Source organism: Dryobates pubescens, chromosome 2 (assembly GCF_014839835.1).
Source record: "Dryobates pubescens isolate bDryPub1 chromosome 2, bDryPub1.pri, whole genome shotgun sequence".
Classification (NCBI taxonomy): Eukaryota; Metazoa; Chordata; class Aves; order Piciformes; family Picidae; genus Dryobates; species Dryobates pubescens.
The window spans coordinates 37,306,720-37,325,821 of NC_071613.1; the positions used below are offsets into that span (position 1 = coordinate 37,306,720).

The 19,102-nt window shown below is 37.4% G+C and overlaps 1 protein-coding gene across 2 annotated transcripts in view; it reads right to left on the minus strand.

Annotated features, from left to right (window-relative positions):
* Positions 1 to 19,102, minus strand: part of SLC4A10 (solute carrier family 4 member 10) — a 126,508-nt gene that overhangs the window by 97,892 nt on the left and 9,514 nt on the right. For both annotated transcript variants that reach the window (XM_054175137.1, XM_054175131.1), the window contains exon 2: positions 2,423 to 2,504. In XM_054175137.1, the coding sequence (XP_054031112.1) occupies positions 2,423 to 2,504 (82 nt within the window). The remainder of the gene's footprint in view (positions 1 to 2,422; positions 2,505 to 19,102) is intronic.

Sequence of the window (19,102 nt, forward strand, 5' to 3'; positions counted from 1 at the left end):
CCCAGATTCCCTTACCAACTGTTCAAAGGCCCTGAAGCCTCTTTAGATTGCTCTTGAACTATTAGACAGAGCTTCCTCTCCACCTACATGGAATATCAATAATGGATAATACTCTGAGGACTGTACCAACCTAGAAAGTTTCCTAGTGATGTCCTTAACCTGGGCTCCAGGAAGCCAGAATACTTCCCTATGAGGGTGTACCCAGATTATTTGATAATTATTATGTCATTACAAAAAAAGGTGTTTTCCACAAAACCAATACAATGTACACAGGATAAGAATAAGACAGTGGCATTTCTGAGTTGTATCTACTCATCCATTGCAAAACATGCCATTAACAGTTACTGAATATTAAAATGTACACTCTCTGATTTTTTTTTCCTGTCAGTTCATATTTCTGGATGCAGTGATCATATTTTTAAAGACAACAGTCTGGTCTTAGAGTGTGTGGTGGACATGATATCCATCTGAGAAAGCCAGCCACATTAGGAAGTATTCTACACTGAATAATTGTTTTGTTAGAAAATTACAAAGCAGTGCAATTTTATTTCAAAGAAAAGTTTACTCACTGACTAAGGTCAGCCTTTTTAAGTTTTCTGAACAATTTAAATGGATGGAAAGATTGAGGGGGAGTGCCACTTTCATGTTCTGATTTCTATTGATAAAATCCTAGGACCAGATTTTTGGGAGAACATTTTCACTGGTATTTCACAGGAGAACTTGACACATATAAGATGATGGAGAAAAATAGCAATTAATTTTGAGATGAGGCTTTAAGTTCCATGTAGTCACATGTGGACCATCACAGTAATTCCGATTGCCTTAACACTTGGGTCTACTCATGTAACTGAGCTTAAAGATATCATTCTCCAGAAACTTCTCCATTTTCAAAATGCCACCTTACCATTGTCAGTAAAATAACTCAGCAGCAAGTGAGTGTAGGCTCACTTCAAAAAAAATGTAGTACCATGGAGAAGGGAAGGCAGAGAGTCCCTATTCTTCTATCAAGTGTTTCTCAGATACAACAGTTTCACTTTGTCCAAGATTTAATCAAGTGATTGAAGACTATGGAAGCCTAAGTGCAAGATTTAAAAAAAGAGGTTGTGTGTCAAAGTCCAAAATGGTCATTGCCAACCTGATCCGCTGGCAGCCACTTACCCCTGGAGGCACCAAAACCCTAAAAGTCACCTGGGAAACATCCTACCTTAGATCCACCCTTGCATGTGCTCAGAGCTGCCTACATCATACATGCTACATTGTGTGACATTTTACATTTTACATTTTACCACCTCATGCAGACACAGCCATGTCTGCTTTTTGATGAACTGCTGAGGGAAGCAATAGCAGGGAGTACTTGTGTATCACATGACATTCACAAGAAATCATCAATTTGGTCATCATGCATCAGAGAATGAAAAATTCATAGTCAGAGTGAAAAGGAAAGCAAAAAACCCCACAAAACCAAAACCAACCCATATGAAGTAATCAAGGGTAGTCAATTAGAAAGCTCAGGTTCATGCTTACTGCACAGGGATTGGATGACCATTAAAGGTCCCTTCCAACCCAATGCATTCAATGATTCTTGAAGATACCACTCTTTAGACCCGAGGCAGATAACTTTTCCAATGTAGGATGTTGAAACAGATCCCAGATGTAGGAATTTCTGTTGGGCTAGTTCCCAAAGCTCTCTGTATGACAACAAAAAGAATCTTCCACATCCCACCACAATAAGCTAGCAACTAAAATCAAAAACTTTCAGTCTTATGGATGGGATATGTGCAACCAAAATTCAGTTTCCTACAATAATTGTTACTTGGGGTGAGTGGGGGATGTTGCACAACTCAGTATAAGACTGTAAGTACAGAAGTAACAAGAATAATTTTGTGATCCACTAAACAAACTGAAATGCAACTCTTTCAGAAAATGTCCGAATTATTAGGCCATTACCATCAGACAGTTCTCACAATTTCTCACTTTATTCTACACAGTGATGCTAGGTGGTTTCTGCACTGCTTATTATGAACTTATTATGCAGGGCCCAGTCTGTGACACTGCAGAATGTTTTTGTTCAGCTCAAGATGTGTCTAGGCAACTACACAACAATTCTAACACAGTGCAGAAACCATTATAAGCATTAAAGTAGAAAGACTTATCTGAAGCCATACATGCATGTTTACAGGACTTTATTGTAGATCATTGAAATGAGTGAACTCCTTTCACCGTCACCTGTACCTGAGCACTGCTATGAGAAAACTGTAATATTTATCTTTTTAAAATAAATCATGAGATTCTACCCCATTGTTCAGCCTCTTTGCATCTCTGCTCAAATCAGTTAATTTACACATTGGAATTGTATTTCAGTACTTGCAGAAGAAACATAAAATGTAATGCATGAAAAAAATAAAATAAAATAATCTCTTACCTTCTAGATCTTCCTTTTCAAAATGTGTTTTGAGAATGGAACGAGTTCCACCTCTATCCACAACAGCCTCTTCATCGTTTCTCTGCAAAACAGGATAAAGAAGACAAGTAAGCTGCTTCTCATTCGGAAACTACTGGAAAGATTGTATAGTACTATGAAACAAATTCTTTTAGCATGCATTTATTTATTCTTCCTACTCAGGAAGAAAAAAGTTTTTATGAATCTAATTTTCCTGATTAAAATATATTCCTTTTGCACCTATTTTTACTGAAGTATGATTAAAGCTAAATTTTATATCAAGTTCTCTTGTTAAAAGCTGCAAGATGATGAACAAACATTGGTTACTAGGCACTAATTAAAACATGAGGACATGAGAGGACAGGAGGACAATGAAGGACAGAAGAGAAGACAAGTCTGGTTCAGGCAGTTTTTTATTGTACTCCTGAAAAAAAGGATTGCACATGTAATTTTTATCTTTAGACTAGGATCCTGAGCTACATGCAGAATTCCCAAATTATTGGCACTAACAGTCTATACTTTGGCAAAGCCAGAGAATGACACTCAGTGACAATATGATAAGAAAGAAAACTCTAATACCATGAAAACAATCGTTGTCACTTACTGCTAAATTGCAAAGCTTTTGCTTTTCTTTACAAACACCAAGCTGTAATTAGAATAAAGGCAGACAGCCCACACTAATATCAGAAAACAGAAAGGCTGTTCTTCCTCGGGATGTGTATTTCATGTTTAATTTTACACTGTGATCATGCATTTATTTTAACTGCAATCTCTACTGCACTGCATATCATCGAATGGTTTAGGTTGAAAGGGACCTTTCATGCCATCTAGTTCCAACTGCTCTGTCATGGGCTCCACTAGAGCAGGCTGCAAAATGTTCCATCCAACCTGAACACTTCCAGGGACGGAACTGTCTCTCTGGGCAATTTGTTCTAGTGTCTCACAACCCTCACAGTGAAGCATTTCTTCTTAATATCTACTCTAAATCTACCCTCTTTTAGTTTAAAACCATGACTCCTCACCCCAACAGTACACTCCCCAATAAAGAGTACTTCCCCAGCTTTCCTGTAGGCCTCCTTTAAGTACTGGAAGGCTGTTACAAGGATGTTCTATGTGATGAAATAAGCTGTTACGCTCAGGCTAAAAAAGCTACAGAAATTAGTTATTTTGGCCACTTCTGACATTAAAAAAATAGAAAATTAAGATCACATTTCCTTAAGTAGAGAAATCTTTTGGGAGTTCAGCATCTGGACACTGAATGCTGTGCTTAAACAAATACTGGCTTCACTATGAGTTTGACACCACCAATTACATAAAACCAGCTACTAAATATAGCATCTATTTTACATCATGATTTACAGTGGCTTCCATATATCAAGAATACATATTTGCTTGTCATTAGTGAAAGAGTTTAGTAAGTGCTATTAGAACTAGAAATGCTTGATTTCACTGTATAAAATAGCTAAGGAACTCTGAAGTAAGGGGATTTGAATACCATTGGTAAATGTTAAATATATATCTATATATAGAATGAAGTAGAATATATCAAGAAATAAAACTGCATAAGCAACTCTCCTTAAAAAGTATATGCTCCAGGGGAAAAGATTCACATTGGGAGCTGGATGTCATGCATTCTGGATGTAAGTTTTTGTTTCAGGCTCCTCTCTTTCACAAAAATAACTGTCGTGCTATAGCTGTCTTCTGTAGAAAATTCCTATCAACTCATCAGCACCAAGCATCTGGGCTGTTAAAGAGACTTGAGAGCATTACAAAGTCTTTATTAGAGCTTTCCTGCAAAGAATAGCATGCAACTAAAATCTGACAATGGGAAAAGGCCTTCTATTGAAACTTGTTTTAATAATTTAGAATTAGCTAATAATCTATTAAGATATACTAGGGCAGTACAATGTCACACAAACCATTTGATCATCTTAGGTAAAACGAGTCCACTATTTTAAGCAATTAGACATAACTGAGTGTGTTTGTCAGCAGCATGATGCCATGCCTCTGGGATAATGATTAGGCATGATGCCAAAGGCCAGGTACTACAAACCACATCAGAAGTAATGCATAAGACAGCCTTCAGTACTTTACTGATTCTGAAAAGGCCTTAGGGAAGCAATAATAAGGGAAATTTACAATGGGGAAATATTAAATTGTTGGACAGTTTAAACCATTTACAAATCATCTAAGTAAACTAAATACAAATTAATTCATTAATATTTATCGAAATATGCTCATACACTTTGACTTCTCCTTTCCCATGTGTTCAGTTTTCAGCTTCTGGCAATCTTGTTCTTCTTTCCTGCCTCCATTTCCTGTAATGTCACAGCAAGTCTCAGCCTTCCCTCATTCTCAGAAGTGGCTTTATTCCATTAATATTGCAAGGAAAAACAGCTTAATTGGGAGTACTGTGATGTTGCCAATTCACTTGTCAAACTCTGAGCAAAGTCCAATTAAACAGGCTTACACTCTACACTTTCAATTCCCAGGGAGCAGTACAAAAACTACCTTGCATTTACCAGTACAGAAGTCACATTGCATTTCATCTAGAAGTACTGTGATTCCTGTACTGCCTCCTTGGAGAAGGGAAGGAAGGGCTCACTACCACTTTAGTGCAATTAGGTTTTCAATTCATTGCAGGTAGATATTATTGCAATACAAGTAAAAAGAGTGGCAGATCCACCCCACTTTCCCATGATGCATAAAGACTAGAAACAATTTCTAGTAATGCTCTGCTTTCCACATCAGGAAAACTATGAAATTATTCTTTTTAAGTGCTGCAATAAACAAGAGTTTGAAACTGTAGATATAAGCAAGAGTAATCATAAGAGAATCATGGAAGACATAATTCATGCTCTGCAGTATTTTTAATGTATTTTTAATGTACCAAGCCACAAACCTCCACACTTAACATCCCCAAAGCCATGAATGCACTGCAGTTTCAGCAGGGCTAGAAGGCGGCATGAAAATCTAAATGTTTCTTTATAACAGGCATGCCATTTTTATGTTAGAATTCTACCACTTCATCTTTTCAACCCATTTGAAGATGATGAAGGTCAGAAATTTTACATAGTGCACAAAACTGCCAGGATTGAGGTATTCAAACCATAATGACATACTGCAGCAGTCTGTAAACAAATGCGTGGACACACTGACCAGGTAAGAGTCCTTGGAACTGTCCATAATTGCAATGAGTTGCTTGCTGAGTCGGCTCAACAGTGTGGTCTACTGCTTAAAGCATGGGAGAGGGATCCAGGAAGTCCCCGAGCGCTAATCTTGGATCTGCCACTGACTTGCTGTGTGGCCTTGGAAAAGTCACTTAATCTCTGTGCCTCAGCTTCCCCATCTGTAAAATAGGGATAATAATACTTACTTATCTACCTTCCTCACCATGCTGCTGTATGCTGTAAGTAATATTCACACAGCATTTCAGAACTGTAAAACACTACAGAAGGGCTAAATCATTTGATTTAGAATGTGCACAGTTTACTCACGTAAAGAGATGATGATGGAAAACAACAGATTGATAAAAATCAACATCTAGGCATAAAATGGGTCGTTTTTGAACACCAAACCAACATATATTAATGTAATAATTTTACAGTGCACAGCTCTGACAACTTAATTGTACAAAGTTTAAGACAATGTAATTGTACAACGTTTACATAAAAATAAATATGCTGGACTTGCTTTCTGTTGGCTTAATTTGAGAGCAATGCTACGGAAGTCAGTGGAATAATATTTCCGTGAAGCTGTGATCAGAGCACAACAAACTTGTCATATATTTATAAATCACCTAACATTTATTTTTCATTATATTTATTAATATTTTGTGGGTTTTATATTTATCAGACAATGATAAACCTAAAATGTAGGCACAACACTATTTCCCTAAAGTAATAAAATATCTCCAAACACACAGCAGAAGAATTAATGCATCTGGGATAAAAAAGTCAGAAAAAGCTGAGGCTTTCACATGGAAACCACAAGCTCCTTAGAGACCAGGGCTTAGCAACTCTGCTCAGTCCATGATTCCACCTCTTACATTTTTCTAATGAATGCTGACATGACCTTCACCATAAAGCAAAATCTGCTGCACATATTTCACACGGAAAACTTATTTTAATGAAGGAATCTAATAAAAGATGTTGATACTACTTTTGTTTTTCATATTAGAAGTCTCAACACAGTTGTGAGTATAGAAAAGCAGACCATATAGTCATCCTCTGCATCCTTTACAGAGCAACTGCACATTATAACATTGAAAGGTATCTGAACAACATTAAAAAGAAATAAACCACCTCCAAGACTTTTGGCATCTCTTTATGGTATGTTGTCTTGAAGGAAAAAGGTTACTAGGAGTACTGATTTTCAACTCTTAGATCAACACTATCTTATCAGAGCATAAATTTAGACGGCAGCCTTTCCCAGGAATTCTAAGTATATTACTTAGAAGAAATAAAAGTGCTGAAGACCAAGAAACAAAAACCAAATGTCTAAAGTGCCCTGTCCACTGATGCACTGATAAAGCTCACTACCACAGTTGTTTCAAAGCTAGACAAATGATCTCCTTAAAATCTTCCCAAATTGACCATCTCTAGCTATGACACAGCCCTAACCCACAATTCATAATGCAAAGAAGTTGATCCCTAAACCTGTCACCTCCCACAACTGTGCAATGCCTTTCCTCAGAATAATGCAATTAATATGGAAAATACACATTTAGAGAAGGTGAGAAATACCATTTTATAACAAATATTTTCAGGTGGGTTTAGTTATAGCTCTTACAATCTGCCTATGCTTTGTGGTTCATGATTGAGTGGAAAGAAGAAAGTAAATCCTTTCAAAGATAGATCCACAAAAAGGCATTTGACACACACAGAATCACAGAATGGTTTGGGTTGGAAGAGGCCTTAAAGATCATCTAGTTACAGCCCCCCTGCCATGGGCAGGGATACGTTCCACTAGACCAGGTTGCTTAAGACTCCATTCAACCTTGAACACTTCCAGGGTGAGGGCATACGCAACCTTCATGGGCAGACTGTTCAAGTATCTCATAACCCTCACAGTGAAGAACTGCTTCCTTACACACAATCTAAATCCAGACACAGCAACTTAAAACCACTGCCCATCATCCTATCACTACATGCCTTGCATTTGGCCTTAGTGAATTTCACAAGGTTTGCATAGGCCCACCTTTCAAACCTGTCAAGATCACTCTGCATGGCATCTCTTCTAGCATGCTGACTGCACCACACAGCTTGGTGTCATCAGTGAACTTGCTGAGGGTGCACGCAATCCCACTGTCCACATCACCAACAAAGACATTAAATAATATTGGTTCCCATATCAACCCCTGAGGAATGCCACTAATCACTCATCATAAAGTCATTGACCACTACTCTGAGTGCAACCATTTAACCAGTTCTTTACCGACTGAGTAGCCCATCTGCCAATTCCATATCTCTTCAATTAGAGACAAAGATGTGGTGGAGGACAATATCAAATGCCTTTACATTTTTTAATACATATGTGTTAATGTAGACACATACACTTGTAGAACTTCAGTATAGTTTTGGATGATGAAATTAGGATATATTCCTGATATTCTGGATGACAACATGGCAAATTATCTACTCATTTAAAGTATTTACTAAACAAAGGAAAACCAATACATAATCATAAAAAACACTGTTGCATATATCATAAAAGCTACCTGGATACTGCACAAAAGTTTACTGAAGATCATCTGTGCTGATCACTACAGCAAATTAAATAATGTAAATCAATAAATATATATTAGAAAATACAAAACTGTTAGGACAATAGGAAGTTATTAAATAGTTGCAATTAATGCAGCTTGCTGTCCTTATCAAATACGCCACTCCACTGGTATGACAGTTGGTGCTAATATATTTTGAACAGACAATCAAAATGGCTAACACTAGAATTTTCATTGTACATGGAAAATGATACATTATCTCTTTACTTAATCCTTCTATCCCATTTTTTTTCATACTTGCCTACATGTATTTTCTTTCTCTGATAGTTTGTCAAGGTTTTCAATAAACTGGATTATTGCTTTTCTATGAAATACAACATTAAAAACCATCTACAAAGAGTACTAATATTCCAGAACATTTCTCAGGACTTTTAAACCTCCAGGTAAAATCCTTTCCCTTTATAAGTAAATTCTAAATACACCCACAGCACAAACTGCAACACAACCAAAGCAAATCCATTTTCGCACCTTCCTTTCCTTAAAATTTATAGCGGAGCAGAAGCCATTTTGCTTTCTTCTGCACTAGAAACTATGCATATGACACACCTGCTGACTCATAACAAAAAAAATCATAGTATTAATTACTTCTTCATATAAGCCAGTTATTGATAATCAGACAACCTACGTAATTCTCAAATGCCATCTGGAACTCAGGAATGCCTATCATCATAAAACTTCAAATACTACATTGCTATAAATAATAGAAAGTGTAATACAAAATTATTTCATATCACCAATAATTAGGCATACTTAAGATGGAACTCTGTAATATATTGATTTTGGGTCATATATTATATTATAAAGGTAGTAGCATAGACCTTGCATATTCACCCTTCAAATGGGCAGTAATGAAATTCCAGACATTGATACAGACATTACATACATACCATGATCACCTTTCCAGTCTGAAGATATTCCAGCATTATCCCTTTGTGTTGTATCTATTTCACAGACTCATTACATGGTATGTGGATTTTTTAGGATTATTTTGGCTAAGTTTAGCTTGACATTTCATAAAGATGGCATTATTAAAGATACAGAAAAGTAAGTTATTTGAACTCAGGAGATGCCAAGAGTATATTGGAAATATCTTGAAAGGACAATTAACCTACATGGCTATAAAGCTGTTATATGTAGATGGATGCCTCCCTGTTGCGTGAGGCTGATGACTGCCATGTTCAGCCTTGTCCTTTAAACTGTCCTTGAGCAGACACAGTCACGCAAAAATAATTTAATGCATGTGTATACAAACAATTTAGATGCTACGATTCTTTTCTCTTTCTGAAGACAAGCACAGGAGAAAAAATAAATCTTAAAATATTATTGTGCTTAACTGCTTATATTACCTATAATCATAGTTAGCAATCTTTTGATGTGGAAAGTACAGCAACCTTTATCTTTCTGATAAAATACAACTAGTGACACTGTATCATCCTTTTCCCCTCTATCCACCTGTCAAGGAAGTCCCATCAAAACACATTTATAATGCAGTGACATCTGTTCTGTAAGGTCTGAAGAATTATTTTTTTAAATGTTCCTTTAATTGCACTGGGTTTGTGGCAACTTTGTGCAGTAGTTACTACTAGTTAATACAAAGCACATACTCCTTTTGGTCAGCTCTATTCCACATAGTTCAGGCTATGCAACAAGGTAAAAAGCAATTATTTGTCATTCCAGATTTGCACCTTCCCCAGGGCTGCATGTCATGTGCATAAAAACATCCTTCTCTGTTTCTTTTTCCCTCTTTCCTCTTCAAAAAGCAAAAGTCAAGATACTGTTTAGCATGACTCAATAAAGAAATGCTGTCTTCTGCAATGCTGCTAAAAACTGCACTGATCAGCACTGACTCCAAAGAAATTATTTGCTACTGACCAGAGACTGAGCACATGTTTAATGTAATCATGCAGTTCCACAGAAACACCAATAAGCACTGCAGACACTAAATCTAAGCACATTCTACTGCTACAAATTTAATGAAATGGAACACAAGCAGAAAAATGCACACAAGAATAAAACAAAGCAGATTTACAGACAAGTAAATGCTCACTAATACCTGTAATTCCTGTGTTCATCTACACTGAAGCACCCTGTGCTGGCTTATATACCATTGTGTACAATACAGCCACTATGAAGTGAGGTATAAATGAATGCATAATCACTAAAATGTTTCCTTATCATTTGATAAGGAATCTTCTCTCTTAGAAAAGCCATTTAAGGCAGAAACAATACATCTCTTACATTTGCAAGGCAAACATGTTACTTTGTAAAGTCTTTATACACCTATTCAACGAAAGACAAGATTTCTATCTAAAGAAAACAGAAAATCAAGGTGAAATAGTAACTTTTTACAGTAGCTAGATGTCTAACTTTGTAGTTTCCTACCAGAAAATGACCCTACTATACTAACAGCTGCAGCAACAAAACTGAGAGGGAGGGTGAAGAAAAGAAAAACAACCAAACCCAGAACATTTCCATTCAAAAGGCTTCATCTCAGCTGCTGTGAAGAAGTTCAACAGCATGAAGATGGCTGTAAAGGCTTCATCCAGAGACCAAATGAGATTTGCTTTTAGCTTGTCAGGGCTCTCTCTTGGCCCAGTGCCGGATGCGGCTAGATCCAGGATAACAGCACTATTCAGCTGTAGTTATAACTTTAATGTGCCGAGTTTAGCCCAACATGCACTAGGATACTAGCTGTTGGGCAGCAAATGGAAATAAAATATGTTAATTTTTAGTTGCATAATCAGCAATAAGATATATTGGGGTTTAAGTTTGACACACTTCCCACCTTAAAGGATTTACTTTCAGCCTCAGAAAAAAAAAAAATGTTTTTAGATTTCTTTACCTAGAAATAGAGTCGGGGAGAAGAATCATAGAAGGCAGTCTTCTTGCAGAAGCTATTCATGTGGAAGTAGAAAGTGCAAAGAAGGAAAGAGGTCATGACCAACTTATCAGAATGTGTTTGAACAGCAGTGACTCTTCCTTTACAGACAGAAAAACGTAGTTTGGAATTTTACGTAAATGCACTCCAACCATAATTCAAAACATTTTTTTATTATTTTTCCCCCACACATTGTAAGTCAACATGATCAACAATAAATTAACTCCCTCTCTCAATAACACTAGCACAACATTCAGTGATCCTTCTGTTTCTCAGTGCTGCTCTACTATCAGTGAAGGTAGCATGACTGAACCAAATGTAACTGAAGTGTTAAAACACCAGTATGGCCCTTTTGTCTCAGGTTATCTGAGAAACAACAGGACAAATAAAAGGATTTCAGATACTAAGCCTGAAGCTACTTGTGCATCACTTCTTCTCAGGGAATGGAATACTGCACTGTAAAGAAAATTTTCATATCAAAGACTCACTCTAAAGTATATTGGGAAAGTGATCATGACAGGTTCTAGATAATGAGGCATTCGTATAGCTTAAAAGTCTAGACAGCACAAACACCCCACATGTACACTCAGAATCTGAAATGCACTGCCAAAGATCAAAGGGAAACATGAACTATAAATAGTAGTTCAACTGGCCTTCCTACCTCACAGAGATTAAGAGCTAGACTTGCACAAACTGTATGTCTGCTGTAATCTGGAAGATTTAAACACCATCAATTCCATGACCTTGCTGTTCTAGACTAGCCACTTGACAGTAAAAACAAGCTAAAAGTTAGAAACACCTCATACAATATTAACTGGGTGCTTTATACTGAAATTACAGAGCATAACTTTTGGAAAGGAAAAGATACAAGTATTACTGTAGAGTAGAAAGCAAATGTGAATATGGCATTACTATTTTATACAAGTTTTATCTGTGCTTCTATATGAAAGATTTTATTTTTAGAAAAGAGTCAATTTTCTCATAATGCCACTGCATTGATTGACTCACATGCCGCTGCAGAGAACAACAAGGGAAGATACAAGCTTTGAAGGGTCTTAGCCTACCTTTACCTATTCTCCACTTTAGGAATTTTGGAGTCTTGATCACTGTAGCTATGATAATTGAAATAGAAAGGCTGTCAGGATTGCATTCCTGGTTTGTTACATCAACTTTTCCAAAGCAATTTTTTTTTCAACTCTTCTCACAAGCACAGTGTTTACCTGTTTATTTATTTACTTACTAGATAACTACCATCACACTAAATTTCACCTTTCAAACTCCATCTCCTTGATACAAATGTCGCCAGTGGTCAGCATTTTGAGAAAATGACAGAAATTACTAGATATCACATTGTACTGGCACAATACAAGTAATGACATTTTAAAATTACCTGTCATTACTTGCATTTCACTGTACTGCTGTAAAGTGGAAACAATATCCAGCAGGTGTTCTTTATACCGTGCTTGCCAAGACAACCCCATCTTCTTTCATTAAAGTATGGATTTCTTTGTGATGAAACAACAAAGGAATTCTTCTAATTTAAACATTATACTGCAAGCTACTTGTATCAGGCTTTTGTTTATTACATGTTTTTAGCAGATTTAGTACAACAGGCTCATCCTAGCACCACCTCAATGAAGGTACTGAACTAATGATAATAATCTGCTGACTTCTATTTGGTCTTACAGGCATCCTTCCTTAAACTTGAAAATTCTGCCTATCTTTTCTTCATCTACCATTGTTATGAAATATATATGTGTATGCATGTGTGGAGAAAGAAAACCAGTGAGAGTCAATAATTGAAATAAGTGGCCTTATAGCCATTTTACTAGTCATATAATTTTAAAGACACATTATAGCTTGTAGTTTTACAATACATAGCTTTGAGTTAAGAATACTTGACAAGCTAAGTACAACAACACATGCACACACCTGCCCCATCATGCAGTCAACTTTATACACTACAGAAGGAGTGTTGAGCAGGAGCTTCAACAAAGACTGGACACAGTAACAGAAAGTGCACTAATGAGTACTAATTGCAACTGGGAAGTCAAATTCAATACTGCCAGTAGAGCAAACATTTAACTTTGTGGTAAAATCTCTCTCTTGAAAGGGAAATTAGAGGACAAGTTGTAAAGCTTTTAAAAGAAAGAAGTTTGTGTTTGAGAAGATGAGTAAACAGACTTTTAAAAGCAAGCAATGTAGGCAGAGTAACAAGCAAGATGACATTAACACTAGTAATCAAGGAAACCAAAGCTGTACAATATTAACATCAGACAGGCAGATGAGTTACAGTGTTGAGATGAGCAAATATTCCATCTAATTTAAGGCTATATGGACAAATAGGGACTGTTAGACCTCAGAACTGCAGGGAGCAAGAACAGGAAAGAAAGTAAAATACAGGATTGTATTCAGGTGACCACTGAAGATGAAGAAAATTTTCTGAGATATGCAAAGTTTAAGCAAAATGGGTCAAGACCTCTAAAACGTAAAGCAGTGATGCCTTCATAAAGATTATGCTTGTGTCTACATTATCTGAAGTAAGGTGTGGAGGAGGACGCAAAGGCTGAGGATGGATTCCTGACAGATCTAAACACACACCTACATAGACAAAGAGGAGGAGGGGGAGAAGAAGATCCATCCAATAAGAAACAGTCTGGAATGAGAGAGAGAGAATCAACAAGGACAAAATGACAAACGTCTAAGAACAACAAAATTTAGTGAAGACTATAACATAGCCTCACAGAGAGATGACAGATGGAGTGGAGGAGAATAAAGGACTAACCTGGAATTCCTCCAGGAAGAAGTCAAGTGGAACATTACTGAGATAAATTTCAGTACAAAAGACAGAAACCAGAAGTGAGCAGTTCTGGAAAGACATTAAAAGACAAGAAATGAAGACAATTGTACAAAACATATAAGGGAGATGGGAGATGAAAGAAGTCTGGGGATAGGAGATTAACCTGGTGAATAGAAAAACCAGAAGGTGAGCACTGTTCTGTGTTGGTTTGGGGCTTTTTTATAATATGAAGAGTCTCTCTATATATTTCATATGTATGAGAAGGAATTTAAGGGCAAAAACAGATATTGGGGAAAAAAAGGGCAGAAGGAGGATAGGGACAGGGATAGGTTCACTGGAACAGGCTCAAAGACTACAAAACAAAATCTTAATGTCCATTTCAGTAAACTCAGGAGCAAGCTTTATTTTCACCTTGGTTACTTAGTTTTGAGAAGTTCACCTAGACAGTGAGGGGGGAGTACATAAACTGAATGGATTACTATAGGATTAATAAAAAAATACAGAACAGGCAAATCTGCAAGCGAAGATACTCACAACAGACAACAAAAATCCCAGAGATTAAGAAATACAGAAAGTCAGCAGAATCAAAAGATTTTCACCAGAGATAGTCAGCAGTGTTTCTGAAGCATGGCAGATGGCATTAGGAACTGAGAAAATGAATACTGGGAGTCAGCCAAGACCATGAATTGTCAGAAGGGTTTGGAAGTGTGTAAGAAGAACAGAAAAACACAGAGCCTAAAGGGAACTGATAAAATGACAGAGGAAAAAAAAAGTACAGAGGCTTACAGAAAAAAAAAAAAAAAAAACAGAAAAGAAGTCATCAAGAGTGACAAAACAGAAGTTCTACAAAGTCCCATTCTTGGATGGAGAGAATAAAAATGCTGAAAAAGTTCAAATAGTTGTCACAGAAAGGAACTCTGAGAACACAGTTCATAGAGAAGACCAACTCAAGTGTGTAGCTGCTTTGGCACATGGTACACAATTCAAATGAGGAATAACAGCACCAGGGCATCCACGGAGTTGGATGGTTATCCATATGGCAACTGAAGGGTGAGAAATTATGAATGGAAGAAAGTTGCAAGCTAAAGTCAGAGAGAGAGAGAGAAAGAGATAGTAATAGGTAGAAGTGTGTGCATGCAGACCATAAAAATGTTAGAAAGGTAGGCAGAAGGAAATGTTATTGTTTAAAAAAATTAAAGAGCTTTAAAACAGCAGCACAAAAGTACCAATTTCCTTGACAAAAAATTAGAGTGCATGTTGTTGGAGGTAACACTTCAGAAACATCAAGAAAATAAAAGGAAGACCAGATAATGGAGAAGCCAAGGAGTTTTGCACCTGAAGGGGGAAAAAAGTGTCTGGAAGAGAGAGGCTGAACTGGAGGCAGAGGCAATTAAAGAAGAAAGGAAAGAGAATACCAAAATAAGTGTAATCCAGACAAAAACTGATGTAAGTGCATGAAAAGCATCAGAAAGCACAGAGACAAACAAGCACCAATAAAGCAATCAGAAATAATATCAGAAAGGGAACAGTATCATCCTGAATGTTGCTCTTTCATGCATCCTGAACCTTCTGTTATCTGAAGCTGTTACATATACCCTCTCTGACATACATTAGTTGTTTTAACAAATTACAGGATGATCTAAAATGTTGATAAGGATTTGCTATGTCATAGTTGTACTAGGAAGAGATTTAATCCACTAAAGCTTATACTGCATGCCAAATCCATATAAGCAGAATTGGTGGAGGCGTCCTATTCTTGTACACTCTGTAAGTATATTAGAATTTCATGCCAACATATGCTAATAAATCTTTTGTTATGTAGAACTGGACAAATCTAACTCCTATTCTCCCACAGTTTTAATCATATTTATGTATTGTTTGTTAAACCAGCATAGTGATGGCTTCATTCTTCTCAAGATATAGTACACAATAGAATAAATAGTAACAATGGTCTTCTGCATCCTTGGACATACAGAAATCTATATTCTTCCGGAGAGAGCATTTGTGGTTTTAAGGAGCTTGTTCTGTTATTTTAAGCCTACTTATTCTTTCCCAAACCCAGCATCACAGCTGATATGTCTGACACTTAACTTTACCGATGATTGCTTTCAAGTAGATTTCTGAAGGACTGTAAACAGAACAAGACCAGCTAATGTACTTTGAACCATACCTATTTCCAAGAAGTTACACAGGGCTTTTGGTCCCCCCAAAAAGGGTGCAATCAGGTCCGCTACATATAGACATCACAGATTTCAGCTAATACATTAAAGCTCTAGCAGTTTTCTGCCTGAGGAAACAAATAAATAAATAAAAGAAGAAAAAATACTATTTGAAATCTTCTCTTTTTCTGTCAGTCTGATATGTTATTAAAGTCAAAAAACAAAGGGGTACCAACACATAGAAAAGGATTAAGAGTCATGTGTAATAATTTTACTTGCTTTGAAACATTTATGCTCTAATATTTTCATTTTGTGATGTAAACCTGGTGGAATTAAAAACTCAAGTAAGCAGGTTTACAGGATTACTAATCCATTCCCAAGTGGTGATACTTCTCAGTACTCTGGATCATGACAAAGATATTACTTCCCAAAGAGTATGAGAAATTCCACATTAACTTGCACCTTGCACAGCTCATGTGTAGGAGGATGGGAGCCAGTTAACATTCCAGATGATTTTTATTTTAAACTACAGCATTGCCATGGACTGCAATAGAACACTTTGAAAAATGCTTAAGAACCTTCCTCTGCTTGGTCTGCATGTCAATCTTTGGTACTAACTAGAAACATTGAGCATTATCACTACTAGGAGACACAGTGAAAACATGCTGTTAACTTCAGGAAGTGCAGAAGAGACTGAGCTGAAAAGTAAAATCACTGAACAGAATTAGTTCTATTCTAACTCAAACCAGGAGAAAATATTAAGGAGGAGAAGAGGGGGAGTAGGAAGTGACAAATTTAATTACTAAGTAAAAGATAAGAAATATGTCCTTTTTAGCATAAAGATCAAGTCAATAAATCTTATGCATAGTTCCATTAACAGATACTACCATTATTCTCTTGAAAATGTTATTATTCTCATTCTTGTTCATTTTTCATCACTCTGAACCACAAAAGTGATGCTCATGCCAAAGAATGATAAAAGATTAGCAAAGGTGTGATGACTTTTTTAATCAGACCATGATAAAAAAATGGAAACTGCGTGATATTATTATCTTCTATTGTGTCTGGTTTGTGTTTTGAATACTTTCTGAATGTTCCTGCTTCCACAGGTTTCTTGTTACTGTTATTGTGCATTATATTTCTGTGGAGATCCAGACAGCCCAGAACAGATACGAAATTTGCATATCCATCCAAAGTTACTCTTAAGATACTCAACAAAACCCAATTTATAATCCCAAGTTTGATATGTGAGACATTGAATGCAATGTGTTACATTCTTACCTGAAATCACCTCTGGAAACTGCACTAGATCACCAGAACTCACAGTTCAGCTCAACTACAACATGAGTTGAAGACCATGCATATGATGTCAACTTTTGAAAAGATTTCCAATCAATCACACATTCTAACAAATAAAATTACAGGCCACATAAGTAAGATATATTGGAAAACAACTAATCCTGTAACACACTCAGTGAAAGACAAGGCAATGAAAGTATCTGAAGGAGATCTACAGTCCCATGCTGAGATTGATTAAGCAGTCCTACGACATGAGATTAGGATGGTATAAATACACAGAAATTCAAACTGAGCAGAATTGCACTAGGAACTCAATGAAGCAAAGGACAGACAATCTCCCAAAGTGATGGTTACTGAGCATGAGGTGCTTCTTGCCTTGGAAACCATGAAAGTGCCTGCTGTTTTCTGAAAAGAGCAGTATTGTTCCACAACTGGCTGCTACATAAGTCTACATCACTATGCCTATCCCAAATACATAAACTGTAAACTGAGAAGAAGATATATGGTCATAGAATCATAGAATGAACAAGGTTGGAATAGACCTCAGACATCATCAAATCCAACCTATCACCCAACACTTCATGACTAACTAAACCATGGCTTCAAGTGCCATGTCCAATCCTTTTTTGAACACCTCCAGGGACAGTGACTCCACCACCTCCCTGGGCAGCACGTTCCAATGGCAAATAACTCTTTCTGTGAAGAACTTTCTCCTCATGTCAAGCCTAAACTTCCCCTGGTGCAGCTTGAGACTGTGTCCTGTTGTTCTGGTTGCCTGGGAGAAGAGACCAACCCCCACCCGACTACAGCCTCCTTTCAGGTAGTTGTAGAAAGCAATGAGCTCTCCCCTGAGCCTCCTCTTCTCCAGGCTAAGCAACCCCAGCTCCCTCAGTCTCTCCTCATAGGGCTTGTGCTCGAGACCTCTCCCCAGCCTCATTGCCCTTCTCTGGACGTGTTCAATTGTCTCAATATCCTTAAATTGAAGGGCCCAGAACTGGACCCAGGACTCAAGGTGTGGCCTAACCAGTGCTGAGTACAGGGGCACAATGACTTCCCTGCTCCTGCTGGCCACACTATTTCTGATGCAGACCAGGATGCCGTTGGCATTCTTGGCCACCTGGCCACACTGCTGGCTCATGTTCAGCCAGCTGTCAACCAGTACCCCCAGGTCCCTTTCTGCCTGCCTGCTCTCCAGCCACCCTGACCCCAGCCTGTAGCGCTGCATGGGGTTGATGTGGACAAAGTGCAGCACCCAGCGCTTGGACTTGTTGAACGGCATCATGTTGGACTCTGCCCACCTGTCCAGTCTGTCAAGGTCCCTCTGGAGAGCCCTTCTACCCTCTAACAGATCAACACTTGCTCCCAACTTGTCATCTGCAAACTTACTAATGGTGGACTCAATCCCCTCGTTCAGATCATCAATAAAGATATTGAACAGGATTGGGCCTAACACTCATGGATTTCAGGGGGATTATACTGCTCCTGACCCCATCTGCCAGTTCAGGAGTCCACTTATCCTGAAGTCCTCCTGCCTTACTGTTGAAAATGGAGGCAAAGAAGGTATTTAGTACCTCAGCCTTTTCTTCATCTTTAGTTACAGTGTTCCCCTCTAGGTCCAATAAAGAGTGGAGGTTCTCCTTGCCCCTTTTTTTTGCATTAATATATTTATAAAAATGCTTTTTATTGTCTTCCATAGAAGTGGCCAGTTTAAGTTCTAACTGGGCTTTTGCCTCTCTAATTT